At 42.9% G+C, this 21888-nt stretch overlaps 1 protein-coding gene across 1 annotated transcript in view; it reads left to right on the plus strand.

The window, feature by feature from the left end:
• Positions 1 to 21888, plus strand: part of MYO1H (myosin IH) — a 655926-nt gene that overhangs the window by 272128 nt on the left and 361910 nt on the right. The window contains exons 13-14 of the mRNA XM_086943103.1: positions 4797 to 4888; positions 11850 to 11944. Coding sequence (XP_086799229.1) covers positions 4797 to 4888; positions 11850 to 11944 — 187 coding nt within the window. The remainder of the gene's footprint in view (positions 1 to 4796; positions 4889 to 11849; positions 11945 to 21888) is intronic.

The following is a 21888-nucleotide window of genomic DNA, read 5'->3' on the forward strand; positions in this document are numbered from 1 at the left end:
TGTAGTTGCATCCCATTGGGAGCTTCCACCAGTCTCACGACTGCGTCCACGGTGGCCAGGTTCTCTGTGCATGTTGTGGGTGCGGCAACTGTTCTAGCTCTTTTATGGGTTGTGGTGCAGGATTTCTCAGTCTCCACGGCCTTTGGCGGCGTTGGAGCCTGGTGGCGCCATAACAGCATCAGGCATGCCGCTTACCTCTCGCTTCCTATAAGGTTTTGTTTTTTGCTGTTTCTCGACAGCGGCCCTCTGTTTTTGTTGTTGCTGCATCTCGATGGCTTCTGACAGCTTTTTATGTGTTTTTATGCCGGTTCTGCCAGGATGTGTGCAGGATTCGGTATTTAGGGGCAAGAGCTCCGCTCAAGCACAACTACCCAGCGGTCTTGTCAGGCCACGCCCCCCTAGAATGAAGTGTTATAGAGTTGAGTAGAGTGATGTAGAGTGGAATAGCATAGAGTGGAGTATCATAATGTTGAGACGAGTACAGAATTGTAAAGTGGCATAGAGTGTCCTAGAGTGGAGTGGCGTGGAGTAGTGTTTGATAGAGTGGAGTAGAGTGCCATAAAGTGGAGTAAAGTAGAGTGTTGTAGAGTGGAGTGCCATAAAGTAGAGAGGTGTAGATTAGAGAGGCATAGAGTAGAGAGGCATAGAGTGGAGTGGTGTTGAGTGTCATGGAGTGTCATAGAGTGGAGTGGCGTAGAGTGGAGTAAAGTCGCATGGAATGAAGGGGCATAGAGTAGCATGGAGTAGAGTGTTATAGAGAGGAGTGTTGTAGATTGGAGTGCAGTGGCATAGAGTCAGTGGCATAGAGGGGAGTATAGTGTCCTAGAGTAGAGTGGAATAGGGTGAGATATAATGGAGTTGCAGAGATGAGTAGGGTGTATTGGCATAGAATGGAGTCGCATAGAGTGGAGTGTTACGGTGTGGTATAGAGTGGAGTGATGTAGAGAGGAGTGTCATGGAGTAGTGTAGAGTGGAGCAGAGTAGAGTGGCATAGAGTGGAGATGCATAGAGTTAAGTGTTGTAGAGTAGCATATCATAGAGTGGAAGGGCATGGAGTGGCAAAGAGTGGAGCAATATAAAGATATAAAGTGGAGTAGAGTGGAGAAGAGTAGAGTGGAGTGAGGTAGAGTGGTGTAGAGAGGTGTAGAGTGTCGTAATGTCGAGTGGATTATAGAGGAGTGGCATAGAGTGGAGTATGCATGGTATGGTAGCGAACTGCCATTACGGACAATACATTATCAATGGAAATCACCATTATATTTGCACGGACATACAGTTTTACTGATAATATTATACAGCGCACAAAAGATAATGAGTGGAAATCGGCGTCACCTAGTTTATTGATTTTTTTTATCATATTTAAATATTTGTCTACACCACACTTCAGAATTACCAGAAATTAGCTACATTTGCGCTTTCCTAATTCTGATATATTCTGAAATATGTGTACAGTTATTTTACTGGCATTTAAACTTTATTATGTGTTAAAAAAATAACATCCCACAACCTTCCTTTTTAACCCCCAGTACCCAGCAAGATTTTCACATAAATTCTCTCACTTTGCAGTCAGAGGACGAAAAGTAAACACCAACCACCTTTAGAAGACAGAGACTAACATTTGACCTCTGTCTTTGAATGCACAATAAATGTGACAAGATAAAAACAAATGGTAAAGGCCTGTTTCTTGCTCATTCACTTCTGAACTCCAGGATTGTTACTTTCGGGGTGCCTCAGGGGGAACATCCATTACCACGCGTTTTTTACACCGCATTACCATTACAACGCAGGCTTTACAACACAAGTCCTTACCACGACTTGCGCTGGAGGGCTCTCTAGGCTAAGGAATAGTAGATTTACTATTCCAACACCTTCCCTACTGTACATAGGCTGGTGTTGGAATAGTAAATCTTACTATTCCTAAGTCCAGCACCCGTGGTAATGACTTGCGTTGTAAAGCCCGCGTTGTAATGGCACCCGTGGTAAAAGCCTGCATTGTGTTGACATACAACCGTGCCTCAGCACCTTCAGCCTCCTACTTTATGTATTTATTTAGAATTTTATATTCCGCAACAGCTACCCGAAAGGGTCTCCCGGCGCATACCATGGAGCCATAACACGAGGGATCCTAGAAAAATTATTTATCGAACAGACAAGTTTTCATCTGTTTACGAAAACTGGAATAGCTTGTTTCATTCCTAAGTGAAATAGGAAGGGAATTCCAGTATGTTGGCCCTAGGTGTGTAAAGGATTTCCCTCCAATGCGAGCTAGCTTGTAATTTGGGAGCGCAAAGCGTCCTTGGGAGGCTGATCTGAGATTTCCTGATGGGATGTAGGGTGTGACCAGGGAGTGAAGGTATTTGATGACTGTCCCAACTTTGATTTTATGCATGTAAGTGAGTGCTTTAAACTTTACTCGATTTTCTATCGTTAGCCAGTGCAGTTTTCATCGAGATAGATTCTTTTTTAGGCACTTTGCATAAAAGTCTGACTGCTGCATTTTGGGCCATCTGTAGCCTATGCGTTATTTGTTTGTTTGAGCCCACGTATAGGATGTTTCTGTAGTCTAGTCGGGAGGTAATTAAGGCATTGACTATAGTTTTATTTGTTGTTTCTGGTAGCATCCAACTGATTTTTCTCAGCCATTTGATGATGGAGAAACAGGTGGCCGCGACTTTTACTGATTGGGCCTGCATGCACCAAGGTGTCATCCAGGAGTACGCCTAGGTTACGTACGTGAGGTGCGGGGGTAGGGAGAGTCCCCATTTTGTCTGGCCAATGTTGTGTGCTCCAGAGGTTTTTTTGTTTACCCAATATGAGCACCTCTGTTTTATCTCCGTTTAATTTAAGGAAGTTGGATTGCATCCAGGCTGCAATGTTGGTGAGTCCTGTCTTGAGTGTAGAGGTGTCATTTGGGTTTTGTGCAGATAATGAGAACATGATTTGGGAATCATCTGCATAAGAAAAGATTACCAGACCAGATTTCTCTGCCAGCGCTGCCATGGGTTTTACATAAAGGTTAAAAAGTAATGGGCTCAAGATGGAGCCTTGAGGTACTCCATGAGCGAAGGAATGTGTTTTGGAGCAGGCTTTTTGGGAGAAGACTTGAAAGGTTCTATTTGAGAGGAATGCCTGGATCCAATTGAGAGCTGCTCCACCTATACTGATTTTTCTCAGTGTGTTTAAGAGTACCGTGTGTGAGACGGTATCAAAAGCGGCGCTCAGATCAAGCAGAATGAGCGCCACTGTTTCTCTTTTATCCAAATTCTGGCGGATAGTCTCCGTGGCACCTAGGAAGGTGGTTTATGTCGAGAAGCCCGCCCTAAAACCTGACTGAGAGGGGTGAAGTAAGTGATGCGTGGCTACATATTGCGTCAGATGAATGTGTATGTGTTTTTCCAGGACTTTGGACAGAATCGGCAGCAGAGATATGGGACGATAATTTTTAATGTCATCGGGATCTGCATTAGGTATCTTTAGCAGTGGGTGAACCATGGCATGTTTCCATGTAGGGGCACACATGCCATGAGTCCAGTTTCAGCATCTAAGGCATGGGCGTGAAGTTAAGGAAGAGAATTGTTTAAGTTATACTTTTAGTAATGAGTACCGACCAAAATAAAGAAGCTCAGAGACAGGACTTTGTTCCTCTTAAGCATGCAAGATTGATTACTGCTAGTGGCAGAGATAAGGAGATTCAGTCAAGCAGAAAGATAGGAAGCAGGAAACCTTTTCTAGGAAATACATCACATTTACTGCTATGAACTAACATAAGGAAGACAAATGAAAACACATTTACTAACACAAAAATGAAAAAAAGAGTTCCCAGAAAGAGAGCAGTCGTAGAAAATCACAAATCGCAGTGAAAGTGATAGGAAACAGGCTATGCTCCACAGGGGGGGGGCAAGGACATGCTGGACAGCCTAAAACATATAAAGCCAGCAAACCTAAAGCAACCAAATGTGAGTTACAAAACTCAAAGCCAATGGTGCGCAATGGGCGAAATACATTCCCAAGGATTCTTTCGGCATGTCCCCGCTATGTCTTTGAAACCCGACAAGAAAAAAAGAGTTCCAAGAAAGAGAGCAGTCGTAGAAAATTACAAAGAGGCAGTGAAAGTGGTAGTAAACATGCTATGCTCCACTGGAGGACAAAGACACGCTATGTCTTTGAAACCAGACAACTGTGCTATCTGGAAGATTTGTGCTCAAAAGAGTCTTGATGAAGCAACTTTCTCAAATCAAGCACTGCCATTGTGTGCCTTCAGAAGAGGGTGAGTGGCCATTTTTGGCACCCTCCTCCCTTCACATTCCTATATTCTTCTCATTTCCTTTGTGACTGGAAATATCTGTCAATTGAGGGGCATAGGAATGGCTGCACCATTTACGCATCATGTTGTTGATAAAGGTTACAGACAGTGTCACTGTGATACTATGGGACTCAAGTAGCATTCTGCGCACTGTAACAGCATCAAAATAAGTTACAAGCTTTCCACTCAGGGAAGACAATTTCTGCGTTAAAAAATCTGTTGATAGAATACTGTACCTACCAGAACTAACATGACCAAAGGTGGATAACTTAAAAAGGATTAAATGGCACTATGTCTTAGCATGACAGAAATAAGTGAATAAAAAAATATGAGTACTCAACAGCATGCCCATGAGTATGAGCCTTTTCTTCACAATCTGCGTTTCAAAATGGAGAGCACTGTCTCTTTCGCAAATTTGCACTACTTCTCATAAAGCACATTCTTTACTGTCAGAATAATTTAACAAAAGATCCTTTCATCTTTGCTGTTTAAGGATGAAGAATGCCTACGGCCGGGAGAAGCTACAGATCTGAGTTTCCTGGCAAAGCTCGAGGAGAAAGTAGGAGACCATCCTCACTTCCTGACGTACGCATGTATACTTTGCAAATCTTACACAAAAAGTGCCCTGCAGTAGTGATACAACATAGTAGGTCTGCTCCATGTACCATGAAGTAACAGATTATTCAAATGGAAAAACCCTACTTTCTAGTGACTTTAGATTGTCAGTGCAAATGTGTTTCCTACGTACACACACATTGACACTCAACTTCCCTTTTGAGGCATGAGAACTGACCCCCGCCCACCACCCCTCCAGAAAAGTTGATCATTACAAAATAGACAATGAGATCTTTTACGAAAATGTTGCTTTAGAGACATTTACCTTGTAAAATAATTTATGGTGAATTTTTTTTGGTCTTGGTACATGATATGAGAGAGTTACAAACTAGTGTTTTCTATGTTTCCTAGTTCATTTGTTCAGCTCATCTGGGTAAAGACAACATTGACTAATTGAATGTAAAATGTTCGCCAACCGAAAGTAGTTTGAAACACAACGATATTCCAGCATGCTCTGCCAGTTTTTAATTTTAATAGGAAATATTGTAGTACTGAGGCAGAAACGATTAAAGCATCGATAAAGTTTATGATATTAGAGGGTAGTCTATATACTCTTATAAAACGAAACATCACAGTTAATTTAATTTGAATGTTCACCCTCTTTCTGCATTGCCGGTTAACTTGTATATCACAAAACATTCAGGGCATGTGATATTGTATTTTTTTTATTTGTTATTGAATGAGTAGATCTGTTCTTCATTTCGAGAGTGCTACGTATATGAAATAATAATTACCCGCAACAACATTAAATATTTACGTACTTTATCTGTCTCATAATGTTAAGCTGTGCATGCCAAAATGTTCAATATAAATTCATAGAATTTGAATGCCTAAAATAATAAATTTGCAACCTATGTCATTAACAATTCAGTTGCAGTTTTTTCAAGGGATAACATCCTTAAACTCTAATGGCGTGATGACAAAGATTCTCATACAGATATTTCCTTACCAATCCTTGGAATCCCTGGCTGACTAGATCTCTTTAGTCTGCAAAGAAGTGTAAAGGGAAGTTCTCTATGTTCATACTTTTAGAAATGTTTCCAAGGGCCATTCACATCTCAATCCAAAGGACCACTGACTACGAAATGCAGTTTAAAGATTTATTACAAAGCCAAAAATAACTGAACATACAAGCACCTCAGCAAGAGGTTTAAGAATAAAACCGGCACTAATACAAACCTAATCCTACGCAGAAGTCTCAGACGACTTAAAATAAAGACCAATGTAGGTTCCAAAAGCATTAGACAAGCAATAACAGGTCCCACTGGAAGTCTCGACTTCATCTGTTCCAAAGGGAAAGAAAGGATTAGTCTGTCCCTACACTAACTCTATGATGACATCCCTACATAACATACCTCCCAGGCAAGAGAAAAAGGTGTCAGCTGTGAAGGCTCCCTATGAAGCTCATTCACTTTTTCCAGGTAAGTAGCCCAAGCTACCGAGCTCGTTCTAAGATGCTCCTTAATTTCTCCTGCCTAGCTCCCACTGAGACCCCTATCTAACTGCATTTCCAATTGGACTACCTTAGACAGGACTCAGTCTAACTCCAACTGACTCTAGCCCTAACTCTGATTGCGACTGACTGTCCTCCCTTGGGGCGCTTTCCCTAATACAAAACCCCAAAACAGTAGGCACGCCCATGGCACACCTCCTTCAGGCAGGTGCAGCCCCTCCTACTTTTCCAGCACAGATTCGTCTTCTTCCAAAAACCGTTGCTGTGTCCTTGGGTCCCAGGCACCTTCTGCGCCAAATGTTGCATCTCTACATTCCAGTGGACTCCCATTCGTTCCTACTCCTACCAACCTAACTCCTAAAACAATGGATTATTCTACCTAACGAGCTACGTGGCCTTGCACCTGCAAAAGAAATCCATGAGAAACAATCTTACACACGCTCTAAGTTACATTTCGAATTCAACTGTGAAAAGGAGCCTTTTCCCAAGGGATAACATTCAAAACTGCATCTCCGGGTATGCTAAGAAAATTACTGTTAGGCCTCTGCTGGCAATCTCATGTATCAGGCCTTTATACTTTTTTTTTTGTAAACATTTGTATTATTTTCAGCATGAGAAAACAGGTACAGTACAAGCATGTCACTGTCAAGCAAAAGGCCTCGCACCCCCCCACACCTCCCCCCACATATTCTAAAACAATTCAGGTTCCCCTCAATAATAGACAAATACATTTGTATTGATATTCGATCACTACTTTCCTAATGTACATTCTCTTGAGCTCGAACGGCTCTTCCTTGTGTATGTATCGTAATTACAAACCGACGGCCTGTCTCATAATCTTCAGGCCTTTATACTTTTAAATGCATTTCTAAAACAACAACATAAGCAACACATTTAAAGCATTCTAAAGCAATATTTCATTACACTCTTAAACTTTATTCCTTCTCATGTTAACATCACGTATTTCTTTAATGGGCAACCTACACGTGCAACTCTAATATGGCACGTTCAAATCTAATGCAAGAATTTAAACATGAAGCAATAATTTCTACGTTATTTAAGACACATTCTCGAACATGGCACTACATTAATCTTTAGATGATATAAGCACACAACTACATATTGCACTGACCCCCGGCCTAATACTACATTATAAATCACACAATAATATGGTCCTCTAAATATGCGGGTGCTGACTACCAGTGATTATGATGCATCCCTACAATTTTAAAAATAACATGGCGCTCTATCAGTTGTGACTACGAGTTTGGCAGTCCTCCTGTCGGCCCGCCACACCCACACCGACAGGAGGACCGCCAAGCCTTTAGCGCATACGCCCGCCAGAATCCAAGTGTAATCCATGGTGGGCAGGCAGTACCGGGGCGGTCTCACTGCAGTGATATGTTACACTCATAGGAGAGCATATGAGTGTGACAGAATTCTGCCGTGAGAGCGCCGAGTGCACGTTCCTGCACAATGTGGCATGCACCACATTGTGTATGCCACACCATGCAGGAACAGGGGTGCAATTCCAGGGGGGGAAAGTTCACCCCCAGGCCCAGGAGAGGCAGGGGGCCCTTTTAGAGCCCCCTTGGTTCCCTCGCCACTATCCATTTCATGGCAGGCTCACCGCCATAAAATAGGTGGTGGACAGGCAACTTGTAATATGCTCAGCGATGCTGCAGCGGCACTGCCAGCATATTAGTGCCCCTGACTGCTGCGCCACTGCCGTGGGATCTGATTCCGACAGACACAGTGGTCCTGTGGCAGTCTGATCTCCACACTCAAAATACAGTGGTGGTGGTGGTCCTACCGCCGTACTCCTAATAAGGCCCTAACTATATCTGCCCATAGGCAAATTTCCCGAAACATTTTTTAAAATCCAGATTTCAACTCATAATATGCCTGAAAAAGTATTAGTATGCATCAGTGGCAGCATTTACTTCATTTTTTTTTTTAAATAGAAATTCAAAAGTTAGTTTTACCCCAAAACTCAATTTAATAATAATCAAAAATGGGTTTCAACATATAGCAGTTCAACTGCCATCTTTAACTTTCCCTTTAATGCAGAGAAAAAAGTGAAAATATAAACCTAGCGATGCAGCCATCTGCGTGAGGCTGTTATGTGGCCGATATGCACCTCTAAAGCCTGGGCTCAAAGTGAGGCCTTTGTATGGTGCAAAAAGCAGGGTTTGCTGTGCTATGGAGGTAGAGAATTGAATCGCGCCCCCTTTGTGTATGCATTCTCAGGCTGTAGCCTGGCTTCAGTTTCTTGGCACTGCCACCTCAAATGTGGTGGTGAAATTCTTCTTCTGTGTCTGATTTAGGTGGCTTGGAGAGATGGGCAACCATCCCTGTGATTGTGTCTCCCCCAACGACGTTTTTTTTTGTCTTGGTTCCAGGGCAGTCGTTGTTACTGGACAGTATCCACAGTGGGGTTTATATTTATGTTTTATAATGGTTATTAGCATTGATAATTTCCCACTCATGTCCTTTGATCTCACACTACTGCACTCTAATTGAATAGGCAAATGATTTTCTTTGTACAATTAACTCTGCGAAGATAGTAAGGCTGGGCAACCAAGTCCAGCTCAGGAGCCAGTAATTGGCTTGGAACACAGATACAGAATCATATAGTCATCATAGCACCTGGTTGCTTGTGACGTGAGCATTATATACTATTCAAGGGGGACCAGTAATGACACCGGGAAGACTGCATAATCAGTGTTTCATCAATGGGATTGGTGACGTTGGAACTGAACTTATCACCTACAGTAAGTAGCACAGGTTCTAAACTGTGGAGGCCCTTATCTGTTAAATAGCTGCCTACTGTGAACATTTGTTTATATGTATGAATGTATATGCTATTTCTCCTGCCTCCTGTCCATAATACATGGGTTCCATAGTCAGAATTGGACCTAGGTTATTCTGGACACAGAGGGAACACAGTCACCAAAGATATTGATTGGAAATGGGTTAAGACAGGGGTGTGTCTTGGCTCCGTTGCTTTTTTCCTTTTTTATAATGGATTTGCCAGCCATTCTGAGAACGGTGCGGGGTACAAGCCCAAAAATAGATGGGAAACATATTGCATGCATGCTTTATGCAGATGACTTGGTGATTGTGGATCAAACAGAGATAGGTCTTCAAAGAATGCTCAAAATGTTTGGTCAATACTGTAGTCGTAAGAAGTTAACAGTACACTTGGAAAAACTAACATTCTGTGCTTCAGCAAAAAGAGGAAGAATTTGAGCTGGTTCCTAGGCTCCATAAAACGGGAGATAGTTAAGGAGTACAAATACCTAGGAATCTGGTTTGAGAAATCTATGAAGTGAAATGTACACCTGGATGCACTAAGAATTCAGGCCCTATCTTCGGTTAGTGGCCTGAGGACATTTAATAGACCTATGGAGAAATGACAGATAGACCAGTTCTGAAAGCTTATGCGGCTATGGTACCTCCTCAGTTCTTATATGGTGCTGGATTGCTATTCTTAAATGTTAAAAGGAAGTGGGATGGTGAAGAAGGGAAATGCGTAAAATAATTGTCCCTACCCAGACCCTCCAGGATCTAGGCAATAATATTAGAAACTGGAATGGTTTCATGGGAGAAACCGGCAAGCATGGCACTAATAAGATTCTTGAAACGCCTGGGCTGTGAAGAGTAGCAAAAGGTTTCCGTTTGGTGAACATATAAGACCCTACAGAGTGAAATGAAGTGGGCAAAGGGGGTCAGAGAAACAGTTGCTATCGTGGGCCATGATAGGCAATACCTGGAAGGGATAAGATCTTTATGTTACATGATTAAATCCTGGCATAACGGTCAACAGTTCCCATATATGGATTTACTTCCCAATCATTGGTTTAGGAAAGAACTATTGAAAATAAGGATTGGGATTAATCCATGGTATGTGAATGATAGGATTCAGAGGACCATGACTGACCACAAATGGAAGTGTACCTGTAATCTAGGCACAAAATGCGATATTTCTCACATCTTTCTTTGATTGTCCAACTGTTCTTGAAGATTGAAAACTGTGGCTACGACCAATCTTCCCAAAGTAGGAGGTTAGGACTCGTGCACAGTGGATATAAAGATATTCAACTGTTTTAGATATTTGTAACAATTTTAATTAATCATACAATAAACTTGAACTTAAACTTGATTGTTGCACGGGCTTAAGACTTGTTAACTGAAATGCACTCACTAGATGTAGCATGTGCAATAGTGAGGTTTATGCTTGAAGTTAAAAAAGTTAAAAAAAATATGTAGAGTGGATGTTTTATCACTGGTATTGATTTGATGAAATGTACTCCAGTTTTTATAAATGATACTTGGAATTTGTATAATTGTTATATAGAATATACTTTTAGAAGATTTTTTAATGGATTTGGAGTTTTATACAGGTGTTATATAGTCTATAGCTTGAGATGATTTTTAAATGGAAGACTGCCAAGTTTAAGGATCTAAGGTCTAAATGAACAATCTTTTTGACAAAATTGCAATTTCTATAGCGTGAACCTAGCCAAATGGCAACATTTCAGTCAGAGAGGGCACCTTCAGCTAAAGAGCTCAGAGTTTGTGCCCTTCAGAGTAGTCTTTCCTGCTCTCTAAAAGTGAATTGCTAGGCCCAAATAGTACCAAAGCATCCATTCTTCATTGGAGGTGGACAGCATTGGTTGCGGTTCCTGGAACCACTCCAAGCAGAGGAGACATATAAAATCCTCAGGACTTGAGAAACCACTCCCCGCAGTCTAAAGTTCTGTCAGTTTGGGTCACCCAAGATGGAGCTGAACCTCCATCCTAATCTACTGGTGTGAAACAGAAGAGAGGCCTCAGGGCGAAGCCTAAACCCTTCTCTTCTGCCCTTTTCTTCGCACCTTAGAGCAACAGATTAACCGACTTCGTCTTTTTTATTTACAGCTCCAGATCAGTCGAAGAGCCAGGGCTTGAGTTGTTTATGATATTATTCAAGCCTGGTCAGACCGAAGCTTATGTCCTAAAATCTCAGACAATTACTGAATGCAATATGGAGAAAGCTAGACATTGGTGCATACTTGGTGGCTGGGGCCAGGCTATTCCAATTTTAGGACTGAGATGACAAGCCAATTGATGGATTTTACACTGGAGGGATACCCACCGCACTCTCTCATGACAATATAGGGAGGACCCCATAACGAAATAGAAACAGCCACTGAAAAAAGCTGTGTTTAATAAGAATGTGAGACAGACTAGGTAACTGCACAAGGAAGGAAGACAGGAGTGGGGGAAATTAGTTGATTGTCTCAGTTCCAGGGACGGGATACGGTTAATGACGAGGATAGTTTTGTTTTAGTTAACATATATGTTGTTTCCAGATACTGGTAACTGTTTTTCTTTCTAAGTAATATCTCAATGTGAAAAATAAAATGATGACTTTCCAGTCTTAAAACATTTTCTCCAAGATGCTCATACTTTCTCTTGTTTACTTTTGTCTAGCCGGAAACTTGCAGATCCAACAGCTCGAAAAACAATTGATTGGGTTGATTTTCGACTTATCCACTATGCAGGAGAGGTAACCTACTGCGCAGTAGGTGAGTGGAGTAATATATGTGAAGTGAGTTTAGAAGAGAAAAGTAATTCTGACAAAGTTCTTCGTAAAAGCGACCTGAATTTTGCATTTCTTGAGTTATCCAGTTTTCATAGTTAAGTTAGACAGTATTTAGCAAAATACATTTTAACAGGTTATTTTCAGAGCAGACAAACAAGAAGAGAACAATTTAGAATCTGAACAATTCACGTATAGTATGTACTAATAAAGAAGTATGTAAAAGAAGTATATAAGATTTATACTTCGGAAAAAAGAAATGCTCATTTGAATTATACCTTTATAAACTTAGTCATCATCATCATCAAAAATATATTTATTTAGCCTAGGCCATAAAAGCTAAACAACATCATCACAGTAAATACACAGATTTTCCAGGAGGATCATTGTTCGGCCATTAAAGCAAGGCAACATAGTCAAAATAAACACACAGATACGTATTCCAGGATGATTAACAAGCATAACGTTTCCTGATAATAATTGCCACTCTTATAAAATTTAGTAAAGCATGACAAATAGGTATTGAGTTTAAACACTGCAAAAACACAAGTGCTTCCTTATGGCGCAAGAAAGAATGCCGTGGTACTGAGTATAAAGGACAGAAGAGAATTATATGGCTCATGCTTTGCGTGAACCCATTATTACAGCAGCAGGGGGAAAGATCATGCTGCCAAACCCCGGAAAATGGGAAGGCAAATTTAAAATGCAACATACATAACCTTAAAAGAGTGAGATAGTAGCGCTGGCTAGGGTCTATAATCAATACCCCATAGGGTTCCAGACTCTTTGTGGTTGACACCGATGAATGATTTATTATTGTTTTTTTAGCATGGGCTTTCTCAATACGAGTATTCATAAAATAATCCCCAAAATACTTTTTATCAGTTGTTACGAGCTAATTATTACAAGGTGTTTGAATAGTTCTGGCAGCCCAATGTTCACAAAGAGGAAAGGCACGGAATATGATCCACCCCATCCTGTGACAGACAATCAGAAATACAAATTCTAGCAAGTCCTTCCTGCCTCTGGGGTCCCCAACATTTAATCCATATCAACAGGAGAGCAAGGCCAAATAAGTCCTCCAGAAAAGTCATGCCTAGTTCATCATGGCACATGAAAGTGGCGGACCACCTGGAACAATACATGTATGAAGCGATTTTGAGCTCTTTGGAGGATTCCCATATTAGGGTTGCCCCGTAAGCCAGTGCCATAGACCCTCACTTAAATGCATTTACTTTTATCTAAGGCCAGCATCTCAGGAACTGGTTTATGTATTAGGCTGCCAGCAAATCTAAATACGGACTCCTTTTCTGTTAAAATACTGTTTTCTAGAAATCGAATAGATGAAGAACAAGGAAGTATGGAGGGATGAATCTCAAATGTATTCCCGGTTAGGGCACAATTAATTACCCTACCGTTACTATTTAGTTTTACACAAAAAATTACAAATGATTTAGTTTCACACACATGCCATTGAACCAGTCTCTGACCCACAAATCATTTTAGCAATACATTGATCAAAAGACATACAACAATATATACAATGACCAACATAAAACATACAAATGTGTGTATATGTACACACAACACAGTTTCTCCAATACCCTAACAAGAAATTAGAAACACTAGTGTTCACCCATACTATCTGGGTGATACACTTAGCCTTCTAGCACACGAGGTACCACATCCTTTCAGAAATGTGCTTCTAAATAATTCAACACGTTTGCATTAGTGGTGACACACAAAAATACCTTTGACAGATGTGCTCTAAAGAATATCTAAATAGTTAAATGATTTTACCTTTGATAAAAGAGAATCCCACATAGCAAACTATTTAGATTTCATACTAGGGCTGCCAAGGGTCATTATATATGATTTTATGGAATTAACTTGCAAATCCAGGTCATTCATAAAATATAACAATCATTTGAAAAGAAGCTGTTAGCCATTTGCTGTACGATGACAAATGAAGCATCGTCAGCATAGAGCAGGATAGTGCTTAAGTTATGGCCCATTCGTGGGATGTCCTTTCCATTTTCCAAAACTCAGTAGCTTTTAAGCCCCTTTTCCACAACTGAAAAGGTGACGATTTATCTTCTTTATGAAAATAGACAGATAGAGGCATACCCTCATCTTTGTAGGTTGGTTGTTTCATAACCTGTGGACACAAAACAAGAAAGGTCAGTCTCTGTCTTATGTAGTTGGTTCTAAGCACTACTACCAGGGAAGCATAAGTTATGTGAAGAGTCCGTTAGTTCAGTTTTGTAGACTGCTTGGACTAGATAGCTCCCATTTCAAATTAAAGACAAACCACTTTGAAGCACTTACACTGAAAGCCAGCCAAGACCAGCAGTTACACTTTGAAGTAAAAATATTTCCTTCTTGGCTATCTCATCGTACATGGCATCTAACTATTCAAGCCCAAAAGCTACATGAACAGCATTTAAAACAGTATCCATCCACTTATATTTGGGGAGTTTTCCTTTTATCATTTAGTGATAAATTCCACCCCTGTATCTCAGTTTAGGATCTCTCCTAACACATTATGTTAGATAGACCTTGTTGTAATCATGAACTAAATTCAAATGTCTTAATATATGCTTAAAATAACTTTACTATTCTTTTGCTGCAGCTGTGCTGCACAAGACATTGAAAGACTGCTTAGCTACTGTCTAGGAGGAATCTTTCCCAAGTCCCCGACTTTGCGCTTGGCAAAAAATGTTCTTAACATCATGAAAGAGAAAAACAAGCAAAGTATTTCTAAAACATTAAAGAAATGCAACAAATGTAACATATATTTGCATTGCACACCTCTCACAGGGCAATCATTAACTAAAAAATATAATTTACAAATTAAGTGAGCAATATGATTAAGAACAAGTTTCTCCTCCTCTAACCCCTAAGTAAGATCTTTTACCTTCTGCAAACTTGCGAATTAACTACGCTGACCCTTGATGTGACCCTTTCACAAGTTGATTACTGCAATAGATGTTATCAGTCGTGGCCGTTGCAGGTAAGCATGGTGGAGCCAGAACAGGGTGAGGGGGTGAAGTCCGCCAATGACAGTTTTATTTATTTATTAATGTCCCCTATTTCGTCATCTGTCGACTTCTCCCTCCCTAACCCCGTCCCACCTCCACCCTGCCCAACCGTCCCACCATGCTTACCTGCACCAGCCGCGACTGGATGGTATGCAGAATGCTGAGAAGATTTAAATATATTAAACTGGCCTTGAATTGCCTCAAATGGTTTCCAGTCAAATACAGTGGTGAATGTATAAATCTTCGTTCTTTCAACAAGGCCTTTCATGGTTTTGCCCTAGGTTTGTGTGAAGTTACAAAGTACTGGAACCCGCAGCTTACTTTTTAAACTTCACCAGTTTTATGAACTGAGTAGTTTTTTAAGAATGTGCACCTTAAAAGGGACCCTTCCCTGCTCCATGAACATGCCACTATGACGCAAGGCTGCCAGTGCACCGATCAGCATCCTTTCACCATGGTTGCCGTGTGGTGAAAGTTTGAATGTGGGACATTCAGCAGTGGGGAAACAAGACGTGGCTGAACAGTGGCTTTTAAGATCCTTGGAGTGACAGCAGATAAAAACAATTCTCTGAAGCCGATGTTCCATCCATGTTGAACAGGACATCCAGCTGCAGGGCATCTAGCTTGGTTAGTGAAGTGAATGTAGGGGCCCGATTTAGATTTCAGTGAATGGGTTACTCCGTCACAAGGGGAACTTATATTCCATCCGATGATATTTAAATGCCATAATATCCTATAGGATTTAGATTTCGGCGGACAGGGAATCAGTTCCGGTTGTGAGGAGGAACCCCTCCGCTTTTACCTAAATCAGGCCCTAAGCCTTGAGTGAGCTCATGGAACCTAACCTTCCTCAGTGAAGTGCAGAATTTCCCCACTACCCCAATTTCCGAGACGTAAGTATTCACTTCACCCACCCCTTCTCTGTTAACAGGTTTCTAGCTAAATGGTTAGTCTGTAGTTTGAAGTTTATTGTGTAATTACTTAAAACCATTAGAATGCACAAATTAAAACATATAGCGCAGGATGTTGATCAATTAAAAATAAAAAGGCTATTAATGCAGTCTTTAAAATCATACTGATGGGAGGGTATATAAGCAACCGGCGCTGACTCTATGATTAAAAAATTAAACAATAAAAGTCAGTGCTGACAATTAGTGGTGTTGAATGTTCTAGAAAGAAATAGTCCTTGAGGGTAATGTAATTGTGTGTAGGGGCTCATCAGTATTTTAGTAGCTCTCTGCATGTTCCATTTTGCCTTTCAAGAGTATGCATGTTTGATGTATAAATTTGCCAAAGTTGGACATGTTCTTCACTATGTCCACGGTGTAGAGTTGGCAGATAGCATCCTTTGCTGTCAAAGTGCCCAGTTGGAGAGGTATGGGTCTAAGATGGATTCAACTGGCTTGTCGTAAAGCCGGACAGCATAACAGTATGTCTGCCAAGGACTCACTTTTGTAGTTGCATAAAGGACACTCTGTGATGTCTGAGACTGCTTTCCAAGTTGTATATAGTTCCTTTAAGGGAAGCAGATGTAATCGTGCAGCTAAGATCCAGGTCTTCTGCCAGCATTCCCGGAAATGCCTGTTGTGCATAGTTAAGTGATGGTAGTAGTTTGGCCTGCAGTACTCTTCCAATTGCTGTGGTTGTTGGACTATCTAAGGTGGCGTATAACTTGCAAAAGGCGTGCTTGACCATCTTTCCTTTCATCCACATTTTATGTACATGAATGAGGGGCGGCCAATCTTGTTTAGCCAGACACCTAGATATTTGTAACTTTGTACACATCCAGACTCAAAGTACCAAGACACCACTTAAAGTGCTTTTTTTGTGTGGCTACCGAAGATCACCATTTTAGATTTGCTTGCATTAGCTGCCAGCTTGTTCTTGATATTGTATTCTGACTGGGTATTGAGGGCTTTTTGGAGGCCTATTTTAGTGTGGTCCAAAAGAACTCTCTCCACCCACCAGTCATCACTCCACCACATCCTCCCCCTGTCATGGTCTCAACAATATTGCCTCCTGGATGCATGACAACAAGTTAAAATTAAACGGAGGGAAAACTGAACTTCTCCTATTTGGCAACAATCCTGCCTTATGGGGACCCTCTCACTGGCCTGTTCAAATGGGCACCCCACCTAACCCTTCGAAAACAGCCCGTACCCTGGGAATAATATTTGATGACCAGCTGTCCATGAGACAACATGCCGTGAGAGTCTCTTCCATTTGTATAACCATCCTCAAATGGTTGAGGAAAATCACCTGGATGCTTCCTTTGGACACCCAGAAAACCGTAGACCAGGCGTTAATAACATCTCGCCTGGACTATGGTAATGTTCTCTTTCTGGGAGCGGGCAAAGAGGTAATCCGTAAATTACAAACGGTCCAGAACATGGCAGTCCGTCTATTGTGTAAATTACCTTACACATCCTCCACATCCCTGCACCGTCGTAGCCTCCATTGCCTATGCATTGACAGTCGCTGTAAATTCAAGGCTCTCTGTCTTATACATAAAATTAACACTGGCAAGGCCCCTCAGTATTTGAGATCTCTAATTCTTCCGTACCAGTATTTGAGATCTCTAATTCTTCCGTACCTTCCCTCCCGCACTCTTCGTTCATCCAGTCAACATAAACTTCAGATCCCTAGGACGAAGAGAGCCAGAATGGGTGGTCGATCTTTTGCTTTTCTGGCACCATCCCTGTGGAACTCTCTCCCTTTGTCTATTCGGATTGAACCCAACTATCTAAAGTTCCGAAGAGATGTAAAGGCTTGGCTTTTCGATCAATAATCTATGCGACTGTACTCCTTCCTTGCTGGTTTAGCGCCGGGAAACCTCCGGGTAGCTGTGCGCTCTATAAAATTAAATATAAATAAATAAATAAATAAATAAACTAAATCAGCGGCGTACTGCATTAGTTGAATTTTGTTGTTTCCAATTTTTGGAGTGACGAGCAGGGCCGGTCTGGCTACCGGGTGTTTTGGCATTCGGCTGAGCTGGGGACTAATTTCGTTGATGGAGACCTACGTGTGCTTCAAAATAAACAAACAAATTTTGTTCAGCACACGCAGGTCCCCATCAACGAAATCAGCCCCCAGCTCGACAACATGCCAAAACGCCCGGTAGCCAGTCCGGCCCTGGTGGCGAGGGAGGCCCCCTGCAGTGCTGGCCGTTTACAGATTTAATAGTAACTGTGCCAATACACAGCCCTTCTTTAGCCCCCGATCTGTGGCAATATTTTCCATGGTAGAGTCCTTTGAGAGTTAGATCCTTGCTCAGGTTCTTGAGTACTGAGATCTGATGGCTCGCAGTTGTTTCGGGCAGATGTTCCACCCCACCAGTTTCCGTCTAAGGATGTTACAGACTACCCCGTCAAAGGCTGCAGAGTAGTCAATGAAGCAGGTGAAAATGGGAGGGGAGCGGCGGGCTACTGCTTTTTGGGCTAAATATGACAGGATTGTGATATTGTCTACAGTTGAACCCCCTGGTCTGAACCCGGTCTGGTAGAATGGAAAAAGACCTTCAGTGTGTACCTAATCCGATAGATCCTGCAAGAGCGTACTTGCATAGGCCTTCCCCTCGATGTGCAGCAGTACGATTATCCGATAGTTCTTTGGGTCAGTATTTCTGCCTTTTTTTTAAAAATCGGTTGCAGCAGTGAACCCCTCCAAGAATCTGGGACATCCTCCAAAAGTCTGCATTCCGCATACATTGAAAGGTTTGAAGACCAGAATGTTATGTCCTCCTTAAAGAGGGAGCCGGACAGACCATTAAGGCCTGGGGCCCCATTTTTCCGCATCATTTTTAGGACCATGCATACTGCTGCCTCTCTTGGAACTATGGGTTCCACAGGGGACCTGGGGAGCTCAGCTTTTGTGTTTTCTAATAGGCTCGGCGGGGCAGCTCCATTTGCATAGATGGTTTTCTGGTCGTTAATGTATAGTGACTTCATGTGCACTACCCAGGTCTCCGCTGGCACTGAGTTCCCTCTTTTGGAGGATCCATGGATTATGTTGTGTAGATATTGGCAAAATTGCTGTGACTTGTTTGGTGACAGAAGTTCAAAAATCTCTTTCCATTTATCCTTGGTTGCTTCCCGCTTTAGTTTCCAGACGAGATGCGGGTGTGTCTTTACTGCTGAATACAGCTGCTTTTTAGAGGCTTTAGTTTTGATTTTGTTTGTAGGCCCTTTGTTTAATTTTTAATTGCTGCGCACTTAGGGGCTTATTAGGATGACGGCACCCTAGCGATGCTGGGACCGGCCTCCAGCGGTGCGGCGGTCCTGCACCGTCAATTAGGATGCGACCGCCACCCTAGCTGTCACATTCCGCATCATTATCATTGGGGCGGGTGCTATTGTAAGCAGCACCCGTCCCAATGTCAATGAGGCATGATGTGCATTGCCGTGCACAACGTGACAGACACCACACGGTGCCTGCCACCATGTGAATGGCAATGAAGGGGGTACCATAGGTACCCCCCAAGTGCACGCCCCCACACCCTTGGGGGCCTGCAACAGGCCCCAAAAACAATTCCCGACAATCTTTTCATGGTGGTATTGCCGCCATGGAAAGGCCTTGTCTGCACGTAAACATAATATGGTTGGCGGTGGCTGGAAGGCATCGCCACCATGTTATGCCCCAGGTCCGGCCGGCCTGCAATTGTACCGATTGCCGACCGGCGGAAAAGCAGCGGACGGAGTTTCAGTCCGCCGTGGTACCCCCGCCATGCTAATGTGGTGGGGGGTAAATCATGTTGTGATGGTGGGTAGATTGTATTGTATTGTATTGTGGCATACTTATATAGCGCAACCTGTCACCACCAAGGGCATCCTGGCGCTTTGACCCGTACTCAATGAAAACAGTAGCTCAGCCTATCCTAGGAAAAAGATGAGTCTTTAAAGCCTTTCTAAAGGATAGGAGATCTCCAAGGCTTCTCAAGGATATAGGCAGAGAGTTCCAGAGTTTGGCTGCCGCTACTCTGAAAGAGCGGCCCCCCATCCTCACTCTCTGGAATCGTGGGACTACCAATAGCCTGGATGACGAAGAGCGTAAGGCTCTCGATGGACAGTACCAGGCAAACATTCGCCGCAAAGGAATGGGGCCCAGATCGTGAATAGCCCTGAACACAATACATGCTGCTTTGTAGCGCACCCGAAGATGAACTGGCAGCCAATGAAGTTCTCGCAGTGCTGCCGTAGAAGAACTATGGTAAGGGCGAGAAAGGGCGAGTTTAGCAGCGATGTTTTGCACCCTTTGCAACTTGCCCAAGAGTGTTACCGGGGCCTCCAGAAGTAGTGCGTTACAATAGTCAAGTCGACTTAGGATGGTACAACGCACTACTTCTGGTCTGGCTTGCACAGGGAGGAGAGGAAGGACCTTGCGCAGCATACGAATCAGCATCATACATGTTGACGAGATCTTATTCACATGTAGATCCAACTGCAGGTTAGGCCCAAAAGTGACGCCTAAATTGCGCGCTGATTGTGCCGCAGACACCGTCTCTGAGAAGGACGGAGGCCAGAAGTCCACTGGGAGGTCGCGAGGAATTTGATCAGTGGAGCAATGTAAAACCTCCGTCTTAGTTCCGTTGAACTGTAACGAGTTCAGCCGGAGCCATTCCGCTGTCGCCTGCATGCACCGATGAAAAGTCTCCAGTGTGACTGCGTCCTGTCCCTCCAGAGAGAAGACCAGCTGGGTATCATCTGCATAATTAAATGCAGAGATACCGAAGGTTTTAATGAGCTGGACCAGGGGGCGGAGGTAGACATTGAAGAGTATGGGGCTGATGGCCGAGCCCTGAGGTACTCCTTGTCCCACTCTCCGTTCCTCCGAACTGAAGGGGGGTAATGAAACCCGTTGCTGACGGCAGTCCAAGTAGGAGATTAACCAATCCCTGGCCTTGTCCCTGACCCCGCATTCCTCCAGCCTAGAAATCAGGGTGGGATGGCTGACCGTGTCGAACGCGGCCGACATGTCGAGCAGCACCAAGAATGCTGCCCGACCACTGTCGACTCGCGCCCGCAGGTTGTCTAACACGGTCACCAACGCGGATTCCGTCCCATGTGCTGGGCGGAAGCCGAATTGCGTCTCATCCAACCAGCTGTTCCCTTCTAGGAAACTGGACAGAGCACGGGTGACCAGCTTTTCCATAATTTTAACCGGAAAAGGGAGCAGGGAGATTGGCCGGTAGCTAGATCCGCCCGCCAATATAATTACTCCCTTAGTTTGATCTGGGGAACTGGTCCTAGGGTGTAGGTTGTCATGCTTGTTTTGCTGTGAAGGGTGCAGCCTCGGAGCAGCGTGCCCAGTTCTAGTGCAAGACTTTCCCATTCACCTAGGAAAGTCAGCATGTTATTCCCATTTGACCAGCCAGTCCATGTAGATTTCCATGAGTTGAATTTGTTGATGGTAGTCTTCATCCATTTTATTCTCCTCAGGAGTCTGTGTTGTTTCACTGCAGAGGGGCCTGATAGTGTAGTGTTTCCCGCTGTAATCTGTAGGCGCAGCAAAAGAGCTGCATGATTGCTTTCTCTCCGAGGGAGCATTTCATAGCTTAGCATGGCTTTGCCTAATTGCTGTCTCAATAGGATGTAATAAATAGTTGTCTGATTGTTGTAAGTGGGTGAATGGACTATTCCCGGCTCAGGCAATGTACATAAAAAGTTTGATGATTTCAAATTGTGTGTTTGAATGGAGGATGTTGAATCTCCCTTGGCTCCCAGTGGCGCTGCTGTCGGAATTCCATTCCCCTAGGTGGTGCATAATGAAATCCCCAAGGATAATAGTTTCCAAGGATGCATATTGTGTTATCAGGATTTCAATCTGCTTGATCAGCCAGGTAAGCTTATCATTGGATCCTTGGCCATGGGGATTATAGTATACATTGATT

Source organism: Lissotriton vulgaris, chromosome 11, assembly GCF_964263255.1.
Source record: "Lissotriton vulgaris chromosome 11, aLisVul1.2, whole genome shotgun sequence".
Lineage (NCBI taxonomy): Eukaryota > Metazoa > Chordata > Amphibia > Caudata > Salamandridae > Lissotriton > Lissotriton vulgaris.